The 21,778-nt window shown below is 44.6% G+C and overlaps 1 protein-coding gene across 1 annotated transcript in view; it reads left to right on the forward strand.

Annotated features, from left to right (window-relative positions):
- The window catches only part of LOC115094632 (phosphatidylinositol-binding clathrin assembly protein-like), an 818,237-nt gene that overhangs the window by 462,882 nt on the left and 333,577 nt on the right, over positions 1–21,778 (forward strand). Inside the window, 2 exon segments of the mRNA XM_029607889.1 lie at positions 14,706–14,836; positions 15,343–15,446. Of these exon segments, the coding sequence (XP_029463749.1) occupies positions 14,706–14,836; positions 15,343–15,446 (235 nt within the window).

A 21,778-nucleotide genomic window follows, 5' to 3' on the forward strand; every position in this document is an offset into this window, starting at 1 on the left:
CATTTTAAAATAAGCTTATATTTTCCTTATTTATGACTTGTGTCCTTAAGGATCCATAGTCTCCCAACATAGATCTGTGTATTGAAAAATCTGCTCCAGGTGCTATAACTCATCTTAACACACTTTTGCTTTTTCTGTATTTACAGTATGAAAATCCCTTTTCTGTATTCTCAATGAGGTGTGGATGCATGAAGAATGTTTGTATTTAGGGTGTAATGAGATGCTTTCTAAGACCGCCAATCCTATATCATATCAGGTACAAGCATAATTTGTTTAACCCTTGGACTAAAAAAGAAACCAGACGGGATGGAGCCAAGATGGCTGACTGGACTGCTTGCTGGTGAGAGTGGCTCCTCGGCGTTTTTTCCTTGGTTGTGAGTTATGCCGCATTCTGCGTGGAAGTGCCAGGCTAGGGAGCACGAAACATCTATAGCTCCCCAAACTGTACCAATATTTGGGCCGATGGACTCTCACCTGACTCGGAGAGGCATGGAATCGGGTGGAGGAGGTTCGCACCAAGGTCTTGGGAGGAAGAGGAAACCTGGACCTTGCATGAACTGCAAAGATCGTTGTCCCCAATCTTGCATACGGCTCCAGAGAACCCAGCAGAAGCGAGGCTAGTAGAGTGACTCTGTGAGGTAGAGCGAGGGGAAGGAAGCAGGACTGCCGATTTGGACGCAGCCATTCCAATGCCCTCAACCGGAAGAGATTGGATTCAATCTGTCCTGCCAGCCGGGCCTGGAGAGGCAACAAGCAACGGAGAAGTTCGCCCAAGAAACATCGAGCCGTTGGGAATGGTAAGACCTGAACGAATTACTTTAGAAGAAATATGGGAAGCCATTCAGACTTTAAATAAAAGTTTACAGATGAAAATTAATCCTGTGATAGAAGCTCAAAAAGCTATGGAATAGCAGATGGATACAATAGAACAGAATATGATTGAAACAACTGAAAATATTTTGACTTTAAAGAAAGAAATCAAGAAAATAAAAATCTTCAGATAAATTTGATTAAAGAAAATAGAGATTTAACAAATAAAGTGGAAAGGTTGGAAAATGTAATAAGGGGGAAAAATTTGCGGATATTGACCTAGTGGTGAGAGCAGTGGGCTACGAACCAGGAGACCAGGGTTCGAGTCCCACTGTCTCTCCTTGTGACCTGGGGCAAGTCACTTTACCCTCCATTGCCTCAGGTACAAAACTTAGATTGTAAGCCCTCTGGGGATAGGGAAATACCTACAGTACCTGAATGTAAACCGATGTGATATCTCAGATCCAATGTTAGTAAATAAAAAAAAAAAAAAAATTTCTGAAAGAACCTTTATCAGCTAAGGACGCTATGGAAAAATATGTGCTTCAAACACTTAAAATCTCAGAACAATTTTTGCCAATAATATCTAAGGCATATTTCATACCACTATTTTAGAAAGGTCCTTTAAATAGGGAGGGCCTGCAAACACTTTCACCAGCCTCTCCACTGATGAACATATCTGGAATATTAGAATCAACAAATGAGGAATTATTAGTACCATCCACAATGGTTGTCACTTTTCTAATAGAATCAGATAAAGATTGGATTATGAGACTGTATTTCGTCATCGACAAGAATTGTTTATGGGCTTTAAAATAAGTATATTTCCTGATGTGTCAAGATCAACACAGATGAAGAGAAAAGAATTTCTGAATCTTAAAGGTAGAGTTCTAGAAATAGAAGCATTTTATTTAATAAAATTTCCCTGTAAGTGTATTCTGTTGTTTCAGGGGAACACTTACGTATTTTTTCCCCCAGAACAAGTGTTACATTTTCTGGTAAATAAATCACATGAAGTTGTAAGCTCTGCATAATTGGGCGAACTCAGTAATGAATGCTTGCTCTCGTATACGTAAATTGAGATATCGCTCCATAACAGTCCAGTCAGTCTTTTTTTTCTCCTTATGGAAATTGTAATGAGGTTTGAGACGCCTCCCCCCCCCCCCCCCTTTATAATGTGGACGTGGACAGAGTAGATTTAGATTTATATGATTAATTAAGGAAGGAATATTTTCTTATGTTGTAATGTAAAATCCTCCAATTCTGTATATGCATTTGATTATGAATGTATAATTGATAATTAATAAAAAGAAAAAAAAGAAATCTGAGCATGAAATTCATAAACATAAGAAATAGCATGGGAAATGCCATACTGAGATAAACCAAAAGTCCATCTGTGTCCGACACTGACCAGTCGAGCTCACCAGTACATAGTAGGATCTCAAAGAATAGATTTGATCCTTGCTCATAACCAGGATAAGCAATGGCTTTTTCAGGTCTTCCATAGTTTGATGTAAAAGTGCTACCTATTAGCTTCATGGAGTGTGGAGTCTGTCCCTTCAAAGTAGGGGTTAGTAGCATTCTCACAGGACAAGCAGGATGGTAGTCCTCACATATGGGTGACATCACAGGATGGAGCCCAATCACGGACCACTTTTGTCAAAGTTTCTAGAACTTTGATAGGCACCTACTGTGCATGCCAAGCATAGCACCAGCCCTGCAGTCTCTTTTTTTTTACATGCAGCCCTTCAGTCTCTTTTTTTTTACATGCAGCAATAGCCACGCGGGTTAAGGAGCTCTCTAGAGATTGCTGACAGGAATTTTCCTCACGGAACTTTAAAAATGTTCAAAACATTCTATCCTATAGGGGTCCCCCTATTGATATCCGTAATCTGTGGTCGAAAGGTAAGGCTTTACCCTCCTTTGCGGTCGATTCCCATCGAGTTTTCCCTTTGGGGCCTACTAGCCATCGATCACACCGCGGCTAAATTTTTGTCGAAGCCATGGCGTCGGGTTTTCGTCGGTGCCCCGATTGTCCTTGGACGATATCCGTGTATTGTGCTTAGGGTCCGGCCATGATACCCTAACTTTATTTTATTTATTTAAAATCTTTTCTATACCGTCGCTAAGTTAAATACCATCGCAATGGTTTACATGTTGGCACATAAATTAAGGTGATTGAGTGCGTACTATAGTACATTCTAACAGGTGCCACAAAAGTTTCAGTTACAATATATCAAAAGAATAAGTAATCAATTGAAAAGTGAAGTAGGTCATGCCCAGGTGTGCCTTTATGGTACTAATCACTGGTAAAATTCTTATTCTCTGTATTTTACCATTATGTTTGTGGTGATATAGTGTTGCACATTTTGAGAGTAGTGCAGTGTGTTGGTGCTCTTCTGCCTCTTCCTGTATTTTTTTTCTATTCTCCAGTCTCTTTATAGTATGCTTGTTTAAAAAAACCATGTTTTTAAACTTTTCTTAAAGGTTTTGAGATCATTTTGTAATCTGATCTCTACCGGCATTGCGTTCCAGAGGGTGGGGCCTGCTAAGGATAGAGCCCTCTCTCTCACTTGTGTTAGTCCTGCTGTCTTTACTGAAGGAATGGTTAAGAGTGCTTTATTCGCTGAACGAAGGTTTCTGTGTGGGCCATGTACTCTTAGTGCTGTGTTTAACCAGTCAGCTTTTTCATCATGTATTAGTTTATGTATGGGTACATAACGCTTTGTATTTTATTCTTTGTTCAATGGGTAACCAATGTAATTCCGCTAGGGTTTCAGTTATATGGTCTCTCCTTCTTTTTCCGGTTAGTATTCTAGCTGCTGTGTTATGAAGTATTTGTAGGGGTCTTAGAGTTGTACTTGGGAGTCCTAGTAAAAGTACATTACAGTAGTTCGTGCTGGAGAAAATTAGAGCCTGAAGTACTGTTCTGAAATCAGTTGGTGTTAGTGGTTTTAGTTTTCTGAGGATCATGAGTTTTGCATAGCCTTCTTTTACTTTTAGCGATATGAACATAAGAACATGCCATACTGGGTCAGACCAAGGGTCTATCAAGCCCATCATCCTGTTTCCAACAGTGGCCAATCCAGGCCATAAGAACCTGGCAAGGACCCATAAACTAAGTCTATTCCATGTTACCGTTGCTAGTAATAGCAGTGGCTATTTTCTAAGTCAACTTAATTAATAGCAGGTAATGCACTTCTCTTCCAAGATCTTATCCAATCCTTTTTTAAACACAGCTATACTAACTGCACTAACCACATCCTCTGGCAACAAATTCCAGAGTTTAATTGTGCGTTGAGTAAAAAAGAACTTTCTCCAATTAGTTTTAAATGTGCCACATGCTAACTTGGTGGAGTGCCCCCTAGTCTTTCTATTATCCGAAAGAGTAAATAAACGATTCACATCTACCCATTCTAGACCTCTCATGATTTTAAACACTTCTAGCATATCCCCCCTCAGCCGTCTCTTCTCCAAGCTGAAAAGTCCTAACCTCTTTAGTCTTTCCTCATAGGGGAGCTGTTCCATTCCCCTTATCATTTTGGTGGCCCTTCTCTGTAAGAACATAAGAAATTGCCATGCTGGGACAGACCAAGGGTCCATCAAGCCCAGCATCCTGTTTCCAACAGAGGCCAAAAACCAGGCCACAAGAACCTGGCAATTACCCAAACACTAAGAAGAACCCATGCTACTGATGCAATTAATAGCAGTAGCTATTCCCTAAGTATAATTGATTAATAGCCATTAATGGACTTCTCCTCCAAGAACTTATCCAAACCTTTTTTGAACCCAGCTACACTAACTGCACTAACTACCTTCTCTGGCAACAAATTCCAGAGCTTTATTGTGCGTTGAGTGAAAAAGAATTTTCTCCGATTAGTCTTAAATGTGTTACTTGCTAACTTCATGGAATGCCCCCTAGTCCTTCTATTATTCGAAAGTGTAAATAACCGAGTCACATCTACTCGTTCAAGACCTCTCATGATCTTAAAGACCTCCATCATATCCCCCCTCAGCCGTCTCTTCTCCAAGCTGAACAGCCCTAACCTCTTCAGCCTTTCCTCATAGGGGAGCTGTTCCATCCCCTTTATCATTTTGGTTGCCCTTCTCTGTACCTTCTCCATCGCAACTATATCTTTTTTGAGATGCGGCGACCAGAATTGTACACAGTATTCAAGGTGCGGTCTCACCATGGAGCGATATAGAGGCATTATGACATTTTCCGTTTTATTAACCATTCCCTTCCTAATAATTCCTAACATTGTTTGCTTTTTTGACTGCTGCAGCACACTGAGCCGACTATTTTAAAGTATTATCCACTATGATACCTAGATCTTTTTCCTGGGTGGTAGCTCCTAATATGGAACCTAACATCGTGTAACTACAGCTAGGGTTATTTTTCCCTATATGCAACAACTTGCACTTGTCCACATTAAATTTCATCTGCCATTTGGATGCCCAATCTTCCAGTCTTGCAAGGTCCTCCTGTAATGTATCACAATCCACTTGTAGAAGTCCAGGAGAGCAGTAAATTACTGGAAAGTTCGCAACAGTAGTTGAGATAAGTAAGATTTCATTAGGGTAATTAGAGGATAAGGTATTTTTTCATGGTGAGAGGAAGCTTTGACTAAGGCAAGGAGCCCTCCACCACATCTGTTAGATTTTGGTTTGGAAAGTGGAGTATAATCAGTAGGGCATAGCGAGTTGATAGTACAGTATCAGATTCAGAAAGCCAAGACTAAGAAATTAGAGGAGGACTGGAAGGCTCATCTGCATCCCCTGGGAGAGGAATCCAGAGGTCACCGCAAGCAATCCAGTGATTAACTTCCACAGCCCCAGCTTCCAGAGGCCCCGCACCCTTTGCAGTAGAGGAAGACCGGAAGGCTCATCTGCATACTGCTCCCCGCATCCCCTGGGAGAGGAGTCCAGAGGTCACTGCAAGTGATCCAGGGATTGACTTCCACAGCCTCCGCTTCCAGAGGTCCAGCACCCTTTGCAGTAGAGGAGGACCGGAAGTGCGCGCCGTTAATCTCAAACCCTTCAATTAACTGAGTGAAGATTAATTTAACAGTGGTTAAAGAGGATTGGTAAGTATAGCTTTCAGAAATGTTTGGACTTATAAAAGTTTGGTGAAAGGTGAAATTGAGGGATATATTCTTTAGAGTTTGTGTGTGTCTGAGGTAATAAGCAAGCCAGAGATAGTTAATTCTAGTGTCTCTTTCCCGAGACACTTTCTCATTAAAAATCAATCAGGGTCTTATCTAAATCATACTATTGTACCAGCCCTTATTGAAAGTTTAATCATCCCCTTGTAGGACACTAGCTGATTAATTAGTAAATTCACCTTTAAATTTAAAGTACTCTCATTCCAACTCCATTAGTATCCTAAACTTAACTAGGAACTGCTGCGACCGGTGGTTGCCGGTTCCCACGGTTGACCGCACTTACCGGCAGCGACAGTCGCGACAGGGAGCCAGCACCTCTGTTTTCACTTCGTAGCTGCTCCGGATCCCCTCGCGACCTCCATGCTGACGCTATCATCGGCAGATGCTAGTCTCCTCAGCACTCCCCGGGCCGCCGTCGTCAGGGAGCCAGCAACACTATCTCTACAGGGACAGCCTCGATCCTAACTAGGCGGGGGGTGGCTCCTCCCCCTAGTTAAAGGAGCCGCGGCAAGATGACACTCCCAGGAGCTATTTCCTGTCTAGGACTATTTAAGATTTATTTATTTTATTTATTTGTGTTTTTCTATACCGGCATTCACGGGAGTACGTATCATGTCGGTTTACATAAAACAAGGGGTGATCAATACATTATAACATACATAACTAAAACATAGGAGTATACATTACAGTAGTATAAAACAAGTGCACGGAAGAGAAAGTTACAATAAACAGGGGTTATTCTAACTGATGGCTCTGAGGTTCCCACAGTGCCTTTGCAATAGTTCCAGTTTGGTGTGCGTTGTGCCTTGCTTCTGCTCTGCCTTTTGACCTTGCTTTGGATCTGGACTTTGCCTTGCTTGCCGCCTGCCTTTGACCTTGCTTCGGATCTGGACTTTGCCTTACTTGCCGCCTGCCTTTGACCTTGCTTTGGATCTGGACTTTGCCTTGCTTGCCGCCTGCCTTTGACCTTGCTTTTGATTTGGACCTCCTTGCCTGCTGCCTGCCCCGACACAGGACTGCATGGATTATCCAGAACACTGCCAGCCAATCTCGGCTTCCTCTGACCTCGTCGCTATCACTGAGGTTCATCTCCCATCAACGAGGAATCGTAGTAAGCCTTTCATAGCACACACAATTGTTGCGGCCCAAGGGTTCACAGATTCATTGAAGGCAGCAGTCCAGCAGCAAGAGGGGGGCTTTCCAGTCTTTTGCATTGAGTGTCACATTTAAGATTTTTTACCCGCCGGTGAGAGATTGTATGTGTGCACTCTGTGCAAAGATCTCCTGGCTTTCAGGGAACGAGTCTGCTCTCTGGAAGCTAGAGTAGCAGATTTGGAGGAGCTGAGGCACTTTGGAGGAGAGAGGTACTTTGATGAGACCTTCAGGGACATAGTAGCCAAGTCCCAAATCCAGTCCGGCAGCCCCAGTGCTGCTTGGATCAGAAAGGTCTCCCAGTAGGAGAACATCACCCTGGTGTAGCAGGAAGTAATCCTGTAGCAAGGACCTGCTCTCCATGTGATGTATTGTCCCCTCGCACTGAGGACAAGTCTCCCAGGGCAGGGCATCCTTTCATGTAGTTTCACTATCCTGCCTCCATATCAGTCACCTGCAGGAACTTCTGCTATCAGTGGGACCAGCTAACTCAACTCTTGACAATCAAAGTACAAGTATCAAAGAACATGAAACAGTACTTGCGCTGGTTGCTAAATCCTTGCATTTCTCAAGAAGGAGCTCCACTCCATTTGCACTCTCATCAAATAACATTTGCAGCAGATGCCTAAAAAAGTTGTAGTGCTTACACTGGACCTTTTTGGAATCAAGGGACTTGGTCACTTGTAGAAAGATGTTTTCAGATCAAACTACTAGAATTGAGAGCGATCAGATATGTTCTGTGACTTTCATGCACTTTCTCCAGAGACAGGGCATTCTCCACAGCAGGACCCTCCTCTATGGAACTCCATCCCACCGGATCTGTGGCAGGAACCCTGCCTCCCAACATTCAGGAAAAGACTCAAAATGTGGTTATTTAAAAAAGCCTTTCCAGACACCGAATGAATCCTAATTCACCACTAACCAACTTTCAGTCATTACCCTAACGCAGAAAACTATAACATTGCAAATGGCATAACCTAGTAAATACCATAAATTTTGTAAATGCATTCTGTTAAAGTTTGGTAAATGTATTCTGTTAAATTTCCTATCGCCTTTCTCTGCTCCCAGTTGTGCATTTCCCTGTTTTATTGTAACTGCAATTGTTTGTGCTTAACATCTGTTGTTTGTTCTTTTTATTGTAACCTATTATTACACCCCCTTGTTTATTGTAAACTGGCATGATGTGATACTCATCACGAATGCCGGTATAGAAAAAACTCTAAATAAATAAATAAAAATAAAAAGCATTCTAATTCAATTAAGTGGCCATGTTCTGTGTGTATAAGCTGAGAGGCACAAAGTCATGGACTCTGCAAATAAATGGTAAGGATATGGGAGTAGGCATGCAAACATCAAGCTGTCCTGCAAGCTATCTACCTTCCAGGGATTTCTAATACGTTAATGAATCATCTCAGAGTTTTTCATCCTCTCAAGTGGTTTCTGCAACGATCAACAGCTGACAGACTATCCAACTTATGGGTCTTCTGCAATCTACCTATTTTTGTCAGAACAGAAAACTGAAGAAAATTTGCTCCATTCTACCCAGCGAGCTCAGATCAGTTCAGGATGCTTTCCTGCTCAACTGGAATGTATGCTTTTCCATCAATTCCACTGATATCCAAAACAGTACAGGAAGTGCTAAAGGACTGAGCTTGACTAATTTAATGTATTTATTAATTTATAAACCACTTACCAATGTTTCTAGGCTGTTTATATAACATTCATAATTAGAATAAAGTAGACATTAAAGCATAGAGATTTTAAAAGCAGTCCTCTAAAATCAACAAAACAAATAAATATGGCTTCAACCAATATTAAGACTATATGCAATACATACATACATACATAAATAATAAAAGCGACCTGCTGTTAAAAAATGAACCAGATGATGTTTACAAAATCCTAACCCGAGTTTCAGTTAACAATCACACTTGAAAACTGAAACCTATTAAAAACAAAACAGCCTCTGGCATTTTCCTGAATTTGGTTGACACCCTTGAAAATTGAATGCTTGCTTAAATAAAACAGTCTTCAACATTTTCCTGAATCTACTTCCTCCCTCGTTTCTGAATCTGATGACTACTACCTCCCTCTGTTATGGAATGCCAAGGTAGGGCATTCCATAACAGAGAGCCATGAACACAAAACAAATGTTCACGTGATGCAAGTCACACAATTCTAAAAGAAGGCACAGAGCTTTAGAGGCATATATCAGTGTCCTCATCAGCTGATACAATTTCAGGGCAGCGTTAAAACTTGAAGGAGCAAAACCGTTAATCCCTTTAAATACTAACATACTTTTAAATTTAATCCCCAGTACAACTGGTAGCCAATGATACTTTATCAAAATGGAGGAAATGTTGATGAAGAGTTATCCCCTATACCAGTGGTTCTCAACAAGTGTGTCACGAGGTCTTGGAAGTTGTCGCACACCCAGCAGAAGGCTGCTTTTTTCTCCTCAGTCTGGATGGGAGTTGGCCGATTTCTCCTTTATTGGGTATGAGAGGAAGCTGCTCTTGCTTCCTTCTCCTCTTCCTGGCCCAGTGGGAGGTTATTCTCTTCTTTCACCCAGATCAGAGCTAGGTATCACCAATTCCTGTTCATATAGGCCTGGCAGGACACCAACTTTATCTTCCTCTGCTGGCCTGACAGTGAGGCTGCTGATGTTCTCTTCACCCCATGGGGCCTGGGCAAGAAAGCAGGAGCATGAGGAAGAGAGAGGTGCATGCTCTATAGATCCACTGCTGACTTCTGCTACTGCTGCCTCATCTTCTTTCTTTCGTCAATGCTTCTTGCTCTCATCTGCTGCTGGTAAAGCGGGAGGGAGTCTGGATTGGACTGAAGACTTTTATGGTGGCTGGGAACCAGGAGGAGGGGTAAATGTACTGGGCAGGAAGGCCTTGGGAGATAGGGAGTCAGGAGTCTGCTGGGTAGGAAGGGGTGGGGGAAAGGAAGTTGGAGTTGCTGTGGAGGAAAGAGGGACTGGGAGCTGCTGGGAAGGGAGGAGAGATGGAATTGGAGGTAGAGATGGAGGTGTGAGGGCCACTGGATTGGGGGAGAAGGGAGATCAGAGAATGCTGAGCAGAAAGGGGTGGGAAAGAGGTGGTCAGAAGTATGCTGGGTAGGGAAGGGGAGAGGGAAGGGCAGGGAGAGTTGTGTAGGGGAGAGAAGCACAGGGAAGAGGATGCAGAGGTGGGGGGGAGGGGTGTTGGAAATGTTGGATAGGGATATGAGCATGTGAAGGGACGATTGAGTAGTTAGAAGTGAGGGGTGATGGGTTCATGGAGGGGAGTGACCTGGTACAAGAACCATACTGTCAGTTTTGAGAATATGCATTTCTTCTATCTTTGAACTTTGCTTAGTGTAGAAGGACATATATTTCTGTTTCTAGTTCTTCAGTTTTTCACTGCATGCAGAAGGTCTTCTTGGGGTTTCCATTCCAGTTTTTGTTTCTGCATTTCTAATTTGTGGTATTTTATTCTATATTAAGTGAAGGTAGGTCTGTCTGTATTCTGTATGTGTGTGACTGAGATGAGGTGTTTTACTAGCAAGTAGGCATTTGTATCAGTCTTATTTATTGTATTTTCTCAATATGATATTACACTGGTGGTGAACTGCTGCCTTTTAATGGGTAGGGCTATTGCGGTTTCATTTCTTGAAGTTAGGGCTGCTACAGTATGGCAGGTTTGATAGACATGTATAGAGTGTGTGGGGGGGGGGGGTGTTCTGTATTATTTTACAATGCAGCTGGTAGTAGAGGGAGTTTATGATGCTGTTATTGAGATGACACCAGCATCCGAATATCTTTTTTTTGTATGCTGAGTTGTACAGGGAAATGTCTTAGTTCTGCTCTGCACTCAGGGTTAGGAAGCTGGAGATTCCTGTGGATGCAGTGTATATGTTTATATTTAGTCCCATGATGGTCATGTATTCAGTGTGTCATGCATGTGAGCGTCATCTCTCAGGTGTGTCCTGATAGAAAAAAGGTTGAGAATCACTGCCCTATATTATACGAGCAGCCGAATTTTGAATATGTTGTAAAGTTCACATGGTGTTGTAGGGCAAACCAAGTTAAAGTACATTGCAATAATCTATAGATGAAACCAATGAATGTATAACAGTTTTTAGATCTTGTTTACATGAAGGGAAATAGCCTGTGCAGCATCTGAAATTTAAAATACGAATTTTTGACTACTTATTTTATATGGTCAAATTGTGAGCTTTGTGTCCATCAACACACTCAGGTTCTGAACGTGATCTCTGATGGGTATGCAAACTCCTAACAACATTTTAAGAGGGAAATCATTAGCAGGAGTTCTTGCCAAATACAAGATCCTTTTTGCTCATATTTAGTGTCAGTTTATCGAATAACCATGTCTTGATAATAGAAAGACAGTTTACAATACTATTCAATGCCTCAGTACATGACTCTCTGAGGAGAATAAAAAAAACTAGGTGATATCAGGGAATACATGATACCCAACATCCAAGTTGGATAAAATTTTACAAATTGGAACAGTGTACACATTAAAAAGAGGTGCAGACAATGCTAGTCCTGGGGCACACTTGCATTTATATAAAACATACTGATTTCCTTCCACCTACCACAACTTTCTTTCCTTCCTCATAGCTCCAGCGTGGTCCAGACAGATTGTGTTTGCATATCTTGTACATCTCTCCAGCAGTCCTCAGATTCATCAGGGAACAGACACAGCCTTATTAACTCAAGAAGGAAGTCTGTTCCATCCGAATACTCCATTCCTCAACTTAATGGCTTGGATGTTGAACCTTCAGTAATCTGAGATCTTTTTTCCCAGAGAGATTGAAGACATAATAGTATCTGCCAGGAAGACATCAACTAGAAGAATTTACGGCTTTAAATGGAAAGGTTTCTGTGTATGGTGTCAGCATAATGCCTTGGACCCATTCTTATGTGACCCCAAACATTTAGTAACGTACTAGCTCTGTCTGAATCAGGCCTTGCCACATAGCTATTGAGTGAATTTCAGCACCATAGCAGCTTAAAGCTAACATCAACTCATCCGCCCGATCAAGATACATGAAAGGCTTATGACAAATTAAGCTTCCGGTGCACAAACCACCTGTGCCATGGTATATGAATGTTGTTTTATATCAGTTAATGAAGCTGCCCTTTCAACTATTAGTGGGCTTTGTTTTTAAGTATTTCTTGTAGAAGTAAGATCTGCCAGAAGAATCAGCAAACTTCAAGCATTAATTCATTATTCACCATTTGCACAGTTTTTCCACAGTAGGGGGTGGTGGTCCTCACCCACCCAAAGTTTCTGCTGAAGGTTTTATTAGCTTTCCCTTTTAATCGAGCCATCATATTGCCTCCCTTCTTCTTGAGGTCACATCCTAGACTGCACTCAAGAACACAAGAAATTGCCATGCTGGGTCAGACCAAGGGTCCATCAAGCCCACCATCCCGTTTCCAACAGAGGCTGAGTCAGGCCACAAGCATCTGGCAATTACCCAAACACCAAGAAGATCCCATGCCATTGAGTCAATGGACTTCTCCTCCAAGAACTTATCCAAACTTTTTTTGAACCCAGCTACACTAACTGCACCAACCACATCCTCTGGCAACAAATTCCAGCGCTTAACTGTGTGTTGAGTGAAAAAGAATTTTCTCCGATTATCTGAAAGTGTAAATAGCCAATTCACATCTACTCGTTCATGACCTCTCATGATCTTAAAGACCTCTCTCATATCCCCCCTCAAAGACCTCTATCATATCCCCCCTCAGCCGTCTCTTCTCCAAGCTGAACAGCCCTAACCTCTTCAGCCTTTCCTCATAGGGGAGTTGTTCCATTCCCTTTATCATTTTGGTTGCCCTTCTCTGTACCTTTTCCATTGCAACTATGTCTTTTTTGAGATATGGTAACCAGAATTGTACACTGTATTCAAGGTGCGGTCTCACCATGCAGCGATAGAGGCATTATGACATTTTCTGTTTTATTAACCATTCCCTTCCTAATAATTCCTAACATTCTGTTTGCTTTTTTGACTGCTGCAGCACACTGAGCCGATGATTTCAAAGTATTATCCACTATGATGCCTAGATCTTTTTCCTGGGTGGTAGCTCCTAATATGGAACCTAACATAAAATTTCATCTGCCATTTGGATGCCCAATCTTCCAGTCTTGCAAGGTCCTCCTGTAATGTATTGCAATCCGCTTGTGATTTAACTTCTCTTAATAATTTTGTATCGTCCGCAAATTTGATAACTTCACTTGTCATATTCCTTTGCAGATCATAAATATATATTGAAAAGCACCGGTCCAGGTACAGATACCTGAGGCACTCCACTGTTTACCCTTTTCCACTGAGAAAATTGACCATTAATCCTACTCTGTCTTTTAACCAGTTTGTAATCCATGAAAGGACATCGCCTCCTATCCCATGACTTTTTAATTTTCTTAGAAGCTCCTCCTGAGGGACTTTGTCAAATGCCTTTTGAAAATCCAAATAAACTATATCTACCAGTTCACCTTTATCCACATGTTTATTAACCCCTTCAAAAAAATGAAGCAGATTTGTTAGGCAAGACTTCCCTTGGGTAAATCCATGTTGACTGTGCTCCATCAAACCACGTCTTTCTATATGCTCTATGATTTTGATCTTTAGAATAGTTTCCACTATTTTTCCCGGCACTGAAGTCGGGCTCACTGGTCTATAGTTACCTGGATCGCCCCTGGGGTTACATTGGCCACTCTCCAGTCTTCTGGTACAATGGATGATTTTAATGATAGGTTAAAAATTATAACTAATAGATCTTTAGCCTACTACAAAAGAAGAACTCTGCAGACTTTGCAGCTCTTCGTATGTTACTATCCTAACAGCAGTTGCCAAACATACATTGTCAAACTAGACAGCAAACTGCATCCATCATTGCTTCAGATAATCAGGCCTGCAAATCAGAGACTTAATCAAAGCTCATGAAATTAAAGCTATGGCCTCATTCATTGCTCATCTGTGAGCAGTATCTCTCATCTGCAAAGCTGCAACTTGGTTGTCAGTACTCACCTTTACGTCCCATTGTCTGGACATCTTCTCAAGGAGTTAGAGTAAATTTAGCAAGCAGATTTACAAAGTCTGTTCACCCAGTATTCTACTTCTCATGGTGGTTTATGTGTTCAGTAAACACTCAGCTGCTTGGGATTCCCCAAATGTCATGGCTAATTCAGCCTGCTTATCGAAGGAAAAACCAAGTTTGCTTACTATAAACAATGTTTATCATAGATGGGATGAATTATCCTTGCTAAATACCCACCCACTTCTCTGGAGAGTCAACTACCTAGCTATATTTAGCACTAAAATCAACTGAGGAGGCTCACGATGCAATGCCCAAGTAGGAATTCCCACACCTGCTCACAGCTAAAAGCTCTACTAGCTAGGAGAGACTGATCTGTTTGGTGCCATTGGGTGACATTACCCACATGTCATGGCTAATTGATCGTGCTGTCTATGGAAAACACTGTTTATGGTATACAAATCTACTGTATCTGTTTTTGTTTTTAAATCAATGACTAGACTTCCTTTATAACTATATTTCAGGAGCAACGATTAAGAGAGATTTCCGTGGTATCGAATTCCACATCAGCATCTCCAAGCACTTTATCTGGCAAAAGTGTGAATACCACTGCAGCTGTTGACCTGTTTTCAGCACCAGCATCTACCACCAATAGGTAAAAAACACTTTAATTGTTGTAAATCTCCAGGTTGATATCTGAAGTAAAGAAAACAGCTCAGTTCAACTGCCTTTATTGGTTCTGCAATTATTTTTATATTGATTCTGTTTGCTATATTGCATCTTCTTGAAACTACATATGAGATGAAAAAAATATTGAAGTTTAAAGAGCAAGTATTAAAAATTAATTTGTGAAACATTTGCTGAGTTTATTTATGATTTAATTAACTTTGATGAGATTTATGCATTATATAAGCCAAACCAGTCATTCTGATGGACCAGTTCAGCCTTTTTTTTTTTTTTATCAGCAATCTGTTCTAAAAACAAAGAAAATAAGGATACAGTCCTTATGAATTTAAACTTTTCCTAATTAACATAGTATCTAGTGAGTGCAAATGAAAAACAGTACTTTAACAGCTATCATAAAGAACCTTCAGCAAAGATGAGTTTGTATATAGAAAGCAGCAGATAAATCTATTCATGTACTTTGATTTACATTTTCAGCATGCCCAATCTTTCAAGTGATCTCTTCGATCTTCAGTCTGCATTTGTTCCAACTGTGCAGAGTACACCAGCCATAGCTATGTCAGCAGGCAGTGCATGGGGAGGTATGTGCATACTGCTTAACAGACACTGATTTTAGAGAATTTAATTGAAAACCATTTTAAAAAAGTTTTTCCAGATGCACTAATCATCCTACAGATTTGACTCAATTAAGTCTCTTAATTCTGATTGCAGCTTAAAGATTTTTTTTCAGCTGTCTTTGAGAGTCACAATATTCATGTTCTCTCTTTTTTTTTTTTGTGCGTCACTTCCTCTTTGTTCAGAGTGAGACTGATTGGAGAGAAATGTGGTACACTGATCATCAGCTCTGAAAAGTATACTGCAGTGGGGCTCCCAGGAACCCTTTGCTCTAAACTGCAATATAAGTAGCAATGAACTAAGAACAGAAATCTTCATTGAGGGGAAGGGACAGAGGATAATGAGATTAATGGCATTAACAAGTGTGATTGTACCTAATTGAGTTAAGGAAGCAATGGGGTAGATTTTAAAACCCCTGCGCGCCGGCGCACCTATTTTGCACAGGCCGCTGGCGTGCGCAAATCCTGGGGCTTCGTAAAAGGGGCGGGAGGGGGCGGATCTGGGGGCGTGGCAGGGGCGGTCCGGGGCGTGGCGACGTTTCGGGGGCGGGCCGGGAGGGCGGTCCTGAGTCCCCCGGCACTGCGGCCCTTGCCGGGGGATGCCGGGGTGGTGCGCGCAAGTTACGCCTGCTTCAAGCAGGCGTAACTTGCCCGACAAAGGTGGGGGGGGGGGAGGATTTAGGTAGGGCTGGGGGGTGGGGTAGATAGGGGAAGGGAGGGGAAGGTGGGGGGACGTGGAAGGAAAGTTCCCTCCGAGGCCGCTTCGAAATTGGAGCAGCCTCGGAGGGAACGGAGGCAGGCTGCGCGGCTCGGTGGACAGGTTATGTTCCCTGTCCAGCAGATGGAGTTAGAACCAAAAATTCCCAGGGGAGGACCTATATAGCCACGCCTCCCTCGCCTCAATCCTCAGTATAGTTCTAACTCCAGCAGATTGAGCAGGGGACACTGTGGTCCCCAGCACTTTTCTAGTTTTATTTTCTCTTTGAGGAATCAATTAAATAATATTAGATAAAGGTTTTCTTCTAAGGGATAGGTTCTGTAGTGTTCTGACAGGACCACTCCGTTCAAAGAGAGACACTGTTTTCCAGTCAGGAACTTGCTGACAGGCTGTGTTTTTTGCCTGTCACTTTATTTCTCTCTTCCTATCTCTTTGTTTTTTCCTCTTCCTTGCCTGGCTAGAGTGTGGTAAGTGTTATTTTTATTTCATTTACAGTCGTTGGTAGGAACATGAATTTATGAGGGGTGAAAGTCTGTAGTGCCGACCGCTCCCCCTAGCCCCGGAGTTTTCCTTTTCCCCTCCTCCCTTTCAGGGAGTGATTGGAGTTCCCGCCCTGCAGCTCTGCGACGACCCATTCCTGGAGCTGCTCACCGTCGGGATGGCGTTTTTCCCCGACGGTCTCTTGGGGACGGTGAGGGGTCCGGAGGCCGAAGAGTTTTATTAATTCGCCGCTTCAGTTGTTGCCGCGCGCCGCAGCCGCCTCGCCCCCTCCCTCCCGCCGCGATGCAAAAATCGCCGAAAGGCTCCGGAGCTCGGCACGGGCTTCGGCAGACCTCAGAGGGATTTTCTTCAGCTTTTCCTGAGGGGGAGTATGGCTTACCTGGTAGGCAGCTTGGAGGAGAGTCGGACCGCGCTGGCAGGAAGCGGCATGCCCCGTTTCCCCTCAGCGCAGGAACGGCGGCCATTTTCTCAGCTGACTCGGAGGCAGCTCTCTCTGAGGAGGACGTCGACGCTCCTCTCCAGGTTTCCTCTAACAGTATGGAGTTTCGGAGCGCAACGGACCAGGGCAGGCAAGGGGACGACGTCTCGGGGGGCCCCTCATCAGCACTTCCCGCTTTTTCGCCAGAATTCATTGTTTTAATGCACAAGGCATTTTTACAGAGCAGGGATCCGAATCTTGGAATTTGGGGTCCTCCTCCCCCCAAACTGGCCTGCTTGACACAGCTTTCGACGGCAGACCCTCCCTTAGGGAGGGCTTCTTTGCCCACAGGGGGTGCGGGGTCCACTCAGCCCCCCCCCCCCCCCCCCCCCGTGATTCCTATATCGCTGCAACAACCGTCGGGGGATCCATGGCAAGATCCAGATGCGGATGATCCCTCCCTGGCGGCCCAGGTAGAAGGTGACGACCAGAGGGTCCTCTGTATTTTTCAAGCAGCGGAATTGGATGATCTCATCCCCCACATCCTCCAGGAAATGGACATTGACCCTCCTCCAGATCCTGTGGCTCAGGATCCGAAGATTAAGAAAGGGGATCCTCTCCTAGCGGGCTTACGACCTCTAGCGAAAGCTTTTCCCAGGCATCACAACATCTTGCAATTGATTTCAAGGGAGTGGGATACTCCTGAGGCCAATCTTCGAGTCGGTCGAGCCATGGAAAAGTTATACCCTCTCCCCACTGATTTCTTGGAGATTCTTAAGGTTCCTGCTGTTGATTCAGCGGTATTCGCGGTCACGAAACATACTACCATTCATTCCGGTCATGGGCGGGACGGCGTTGAAGGATGTCCAGGATCGCAAGCTCGAGGTTTACCTGAAGTCTCAGCGTTGGGGATGAGGGCTGCTATCCGCCGTTCCCTAGCACAGCGAGCAGCTCTGCGTTGGGTACAACAGCTTCTCACTTCCCAATCTTTACCACAGGCAGAGACTATTCAGGCTGATAGACTTGAAGCGGTGGTTGCCTATGGAGCTGATGCTTTTTATGATCTGTTAAGGGTCCTCACTCGTTCCATGGTGGCGGCGGTGTCCTCTCGTAGTCTTTTGTGGCTACGCAACTGAGCGGCAGATGCTTCGTCTAAGACGCGCCTGAGTTCCCTTCCTTTCAAGGGTAGGTGCCTATTTGGGGAAGATTTGGATCAGCTCATCAAATCTCTTAATGAGAATGCGGTGCACAAGCTACCAGAAGATCGTCCACGTTCTTCTAGATCTTTTTATTCCTCCAGAAATAGGTACCGGAATCAACGGAGGTCGCGTCCTACTAGACAGCAGACACCTCGGGCTCCTTCTACACGATCACACACCTGGAACCGGTCCTTTCAAGGGCGCCGCCACGGTAAGGATACTCAAGGGGCAGGTCCTTCCTCGAAGGCTTCACAATGATGCCAGAAGGACCCAAGAGGGGATTCCCCACCTGGGGGGTCGCCTTACTCTCTTTTACAAGGAGTGGGTCCAAATTACGTCGGATCAATGGGTGCTGGACATCTTAAGACAAGGCTACGTATTAGATTTTGTACACGAACCCCGAGATCGTTTTCTGTTTTCTCCTTGCGGTTCCCGTCTCAAACAATTAGCAGTCCAACAGACTCTCGATCGTCTGCTACAGCTGGGGGCTATAGTACCGGTAGCGGCCTCCGAACTGGGAAAAGGTCATTATTCAATCTACTTCGTGGTTCCCAAGAAAGAGGGCACTTTTCGACGTATCCTGGATCTCAAGACAGTCAACAAGTGTCTCAGAGTTCCTCGTTTTTGTATGGAAATGCTCCGTTCAGTGTTAGCAGCCGTGCATCCGGGAGAATTTTTGGCCTCTTTGGACCTTACAGAGGCATACGTTCACATCGCGATCCATCACCATCATCAGCGCTTCTTACGCTTCAAGATTTTGGGACAGCATTTTCAGTTTCGTGCTCTCCCTTTTGGTCTGGCGACGGCTCCGCGTGTCTTCACCAAGATCATGGTAGTGGTGGCGGCGGCGCTCCGCAAGGAGGGTATCCTTGTACATCCCTATCTAGACGACTGGCTCATTCGGGCGAAGTCGAGGACGCAGGGTTACCGTGCTGTAGACAGGGTAGTACAGCTTCTTCAGTCTCTGGGATGGATCGTCAATTTCTCAAAGAGCAAACTGATACCGTCCCAATCGCTGGATTTTCTGGGAGCACACTTCGACACCAGCCGAGCCAAGGTATTTCTGCACCCGGACAGAGCTTGGGCTCTGCGTGCTCAGGTAACACGGTTCATGGCACAAGTTCCTCCCACGGCGTGGGATTATCTCCAGGTACTGGGAACCATGGCCTCAACAATCGATTTGGTTCCGTGGGCCTTCGCTCATCTCAGGCCTCTCCAGAGGTCTCTGCTTTCGCGATGGAACCCAGTGTCGAGAGATTTTCAAGCAGTACTGCCCATCCCGGATGTTGTCTTGCTCAGCTTACAGTGGTGGCTGGACCCTCAACAATTAGCTCAGGGAGTGTCTCTACAGAACCCGGATTGGGTGGTCGTCACCACGGATGCCAGTCTCACCGGCTGGGGGGCTGTCTGTCAGGACAGGTCTCTCCAAGGCCGATGGACGATGGAACAGTCCACTTGGCCCATCAATCGGCTGGAGACCAGAGCAGTCCGTCTAGCGCTGCAGGGGTTCTACCCACTGGTACGCAGTCGAACGGTTCGGATTCTTTCGGACAATGCAACCACAGTGGCGTACATCAATCGCCAGGGGGGCACCAGAAGCCATCTAGTCTCGTTGGAGACCGACGAGTTGATGACATGAGCGGAGCTACACTTACAGCGGCTAGCGGCTTCGCATATAGCGGGCGTGGACAACGTTCAGGCAGATTTTCTCAGTCGACAACACCTGGATCCCGGAGAGTGGGAACTCTCGGAGGACGCAATGCGAAGGATAGTACAGCGTTGGGGGAGACCCCATGTGGATCTAATGGCAACCGCGACAAATGCAAAGGCCGCCCGGTTCTTCAGCCGCAGGCGAGGGCGCGGAAGGAGTCGACGCGCTGGTTCTTCCCTGGCCTTGACAGTGTCTCCTGTATGTCTTTCCTCCGTGGCCTCTAGTGGGCAAGGTTTTCCGACGGATAGAGACGTATCAAGGTCCGGTGATCCTAGTTGCACCAGAGTGTCCTCGTCGACCATGGTTTGCAGATCTTCTCAATCTGGCAGTAGACTGCACTCTTCGGCTCAGTCATCTGCCACGTCTTCTTCGCCAAGGACCAATATTTTTCAAGGAGGCAGATCGCTTCTGTCTTGCGGCTTGGCTTTTGAGAGGCTTCAATTGAGACGGCGCGGATATCCAGAATCTGTCATCTCCACGCTCCTGAAAGCTAGGAAGACATCCACGTCGGTTACTTATGTCAGAGTATGGAAGGTTTTTGAGGAATGGTGCGAGTCAAAATCGATTCTACCAACGCAGGCCTCGGTGACACATGTGCTTTTCTTCCTACAGGCTGGTCTGGATTTGGGCCTTGCCTATAATTCTCTTCGTGTGCAGGTGGCGGCTTTGGGAGCCTTCCTACGTAGTAATGACAGGGAGCTCCTGCCCTCACATCCAGATATCCTACATTTTCTAAAGGGGGTAAAACACTTGAAGCCTCCAATTAGACCACCTTGTCCTTCTTGGAATCTCAATTTGGTACTCTGGGCTCTATGTGCACCGCCTTTTGAGCCTCTGACTTCGGCCACACTCAAGGATGTCACCCTTAAGACCATCTTCCTGGTGGCGATCAGCTCAGCACGTCGGATCTCTGAACTACAAGCTCTATCATGTAGGGAGCCATACCTTCGTTTCACGCCAGGGGGAGTATCCCTGCGGACAGTTCCATCTTTTCTGCCGAAGGTGGTCTCGACTTTCCATCTCAACCAATCGATAGAGCTTCCGTCATTTTTATCCTCTGATTCTTCTGACCTGCATCGGTTGGATGTCCGACGTTCTTTGATACATTATTTGGAGGTCACTAATGAATTTCGACTCTCCGATCATTTGTTTGTCCTTTGGTCGGGACCCAGGAAGGGTTGCATGGCATCCAAACAATCAATCGCTCGCTGGCTGAAAGGAGCGATTATAGCCGCATACATCGGAGTGGGTAAGTCTCCACCTTTAGCTGTTAAGGCGCATTCTCTCCGTGCTCAAGCGACGTCGTGGGCGGAAAGTTCTGCAGTTTCTTCTCAGGAAATTTGTAGGGCGGCCACATGGAAGTCTCTCCACACTTTCGCAAGACATTATCGTCTAGACATTCGCGCGCCGTCTCACGGTCAGCTTGGAGACAGGGTCATACGGGCAGGGCTGTCCGCGACCCACCCATGATGGGGAAGCTTTGGTACATCCCACAGTCTGGAATGATCCTGGTACGTACAGGGAAAAGAAAATTATTCCTTACCTGCTAATTTTCGTTCCTGTAGTACCATGGATCATTCCAGACCCCTCCCTGGTTTTGGGGGTTCTTTGTGGGCCATCCCTGCTTTCCTGTCTTCACAATATTTTCACTCTGTATCTCTAGTTATTGTGAGCTGTGTCTTTGAACACAGTGCTGTTTGCAAGTTCTCAGTTACAGTTTTTTGAGTACAAGTTAGTTGCTGTCACTTACAG

The sequence above is a fragment of the Rhinatrema bivittatum genome, chromosome 6, assembly GCF_901001135.1.
Source record: "Rhinatrema bivittatum chromosome 6, aRhiBiv1.1, whole genome shotgun sequence".
Taxonomy (NCBI): domain Eukaryota; kingdom Metazoa; phylum Chordata; class Amphibia; order Gymnophiona; family Rhinatrematidae; genus Rhinatrema; species Rhinatrema bivittatum.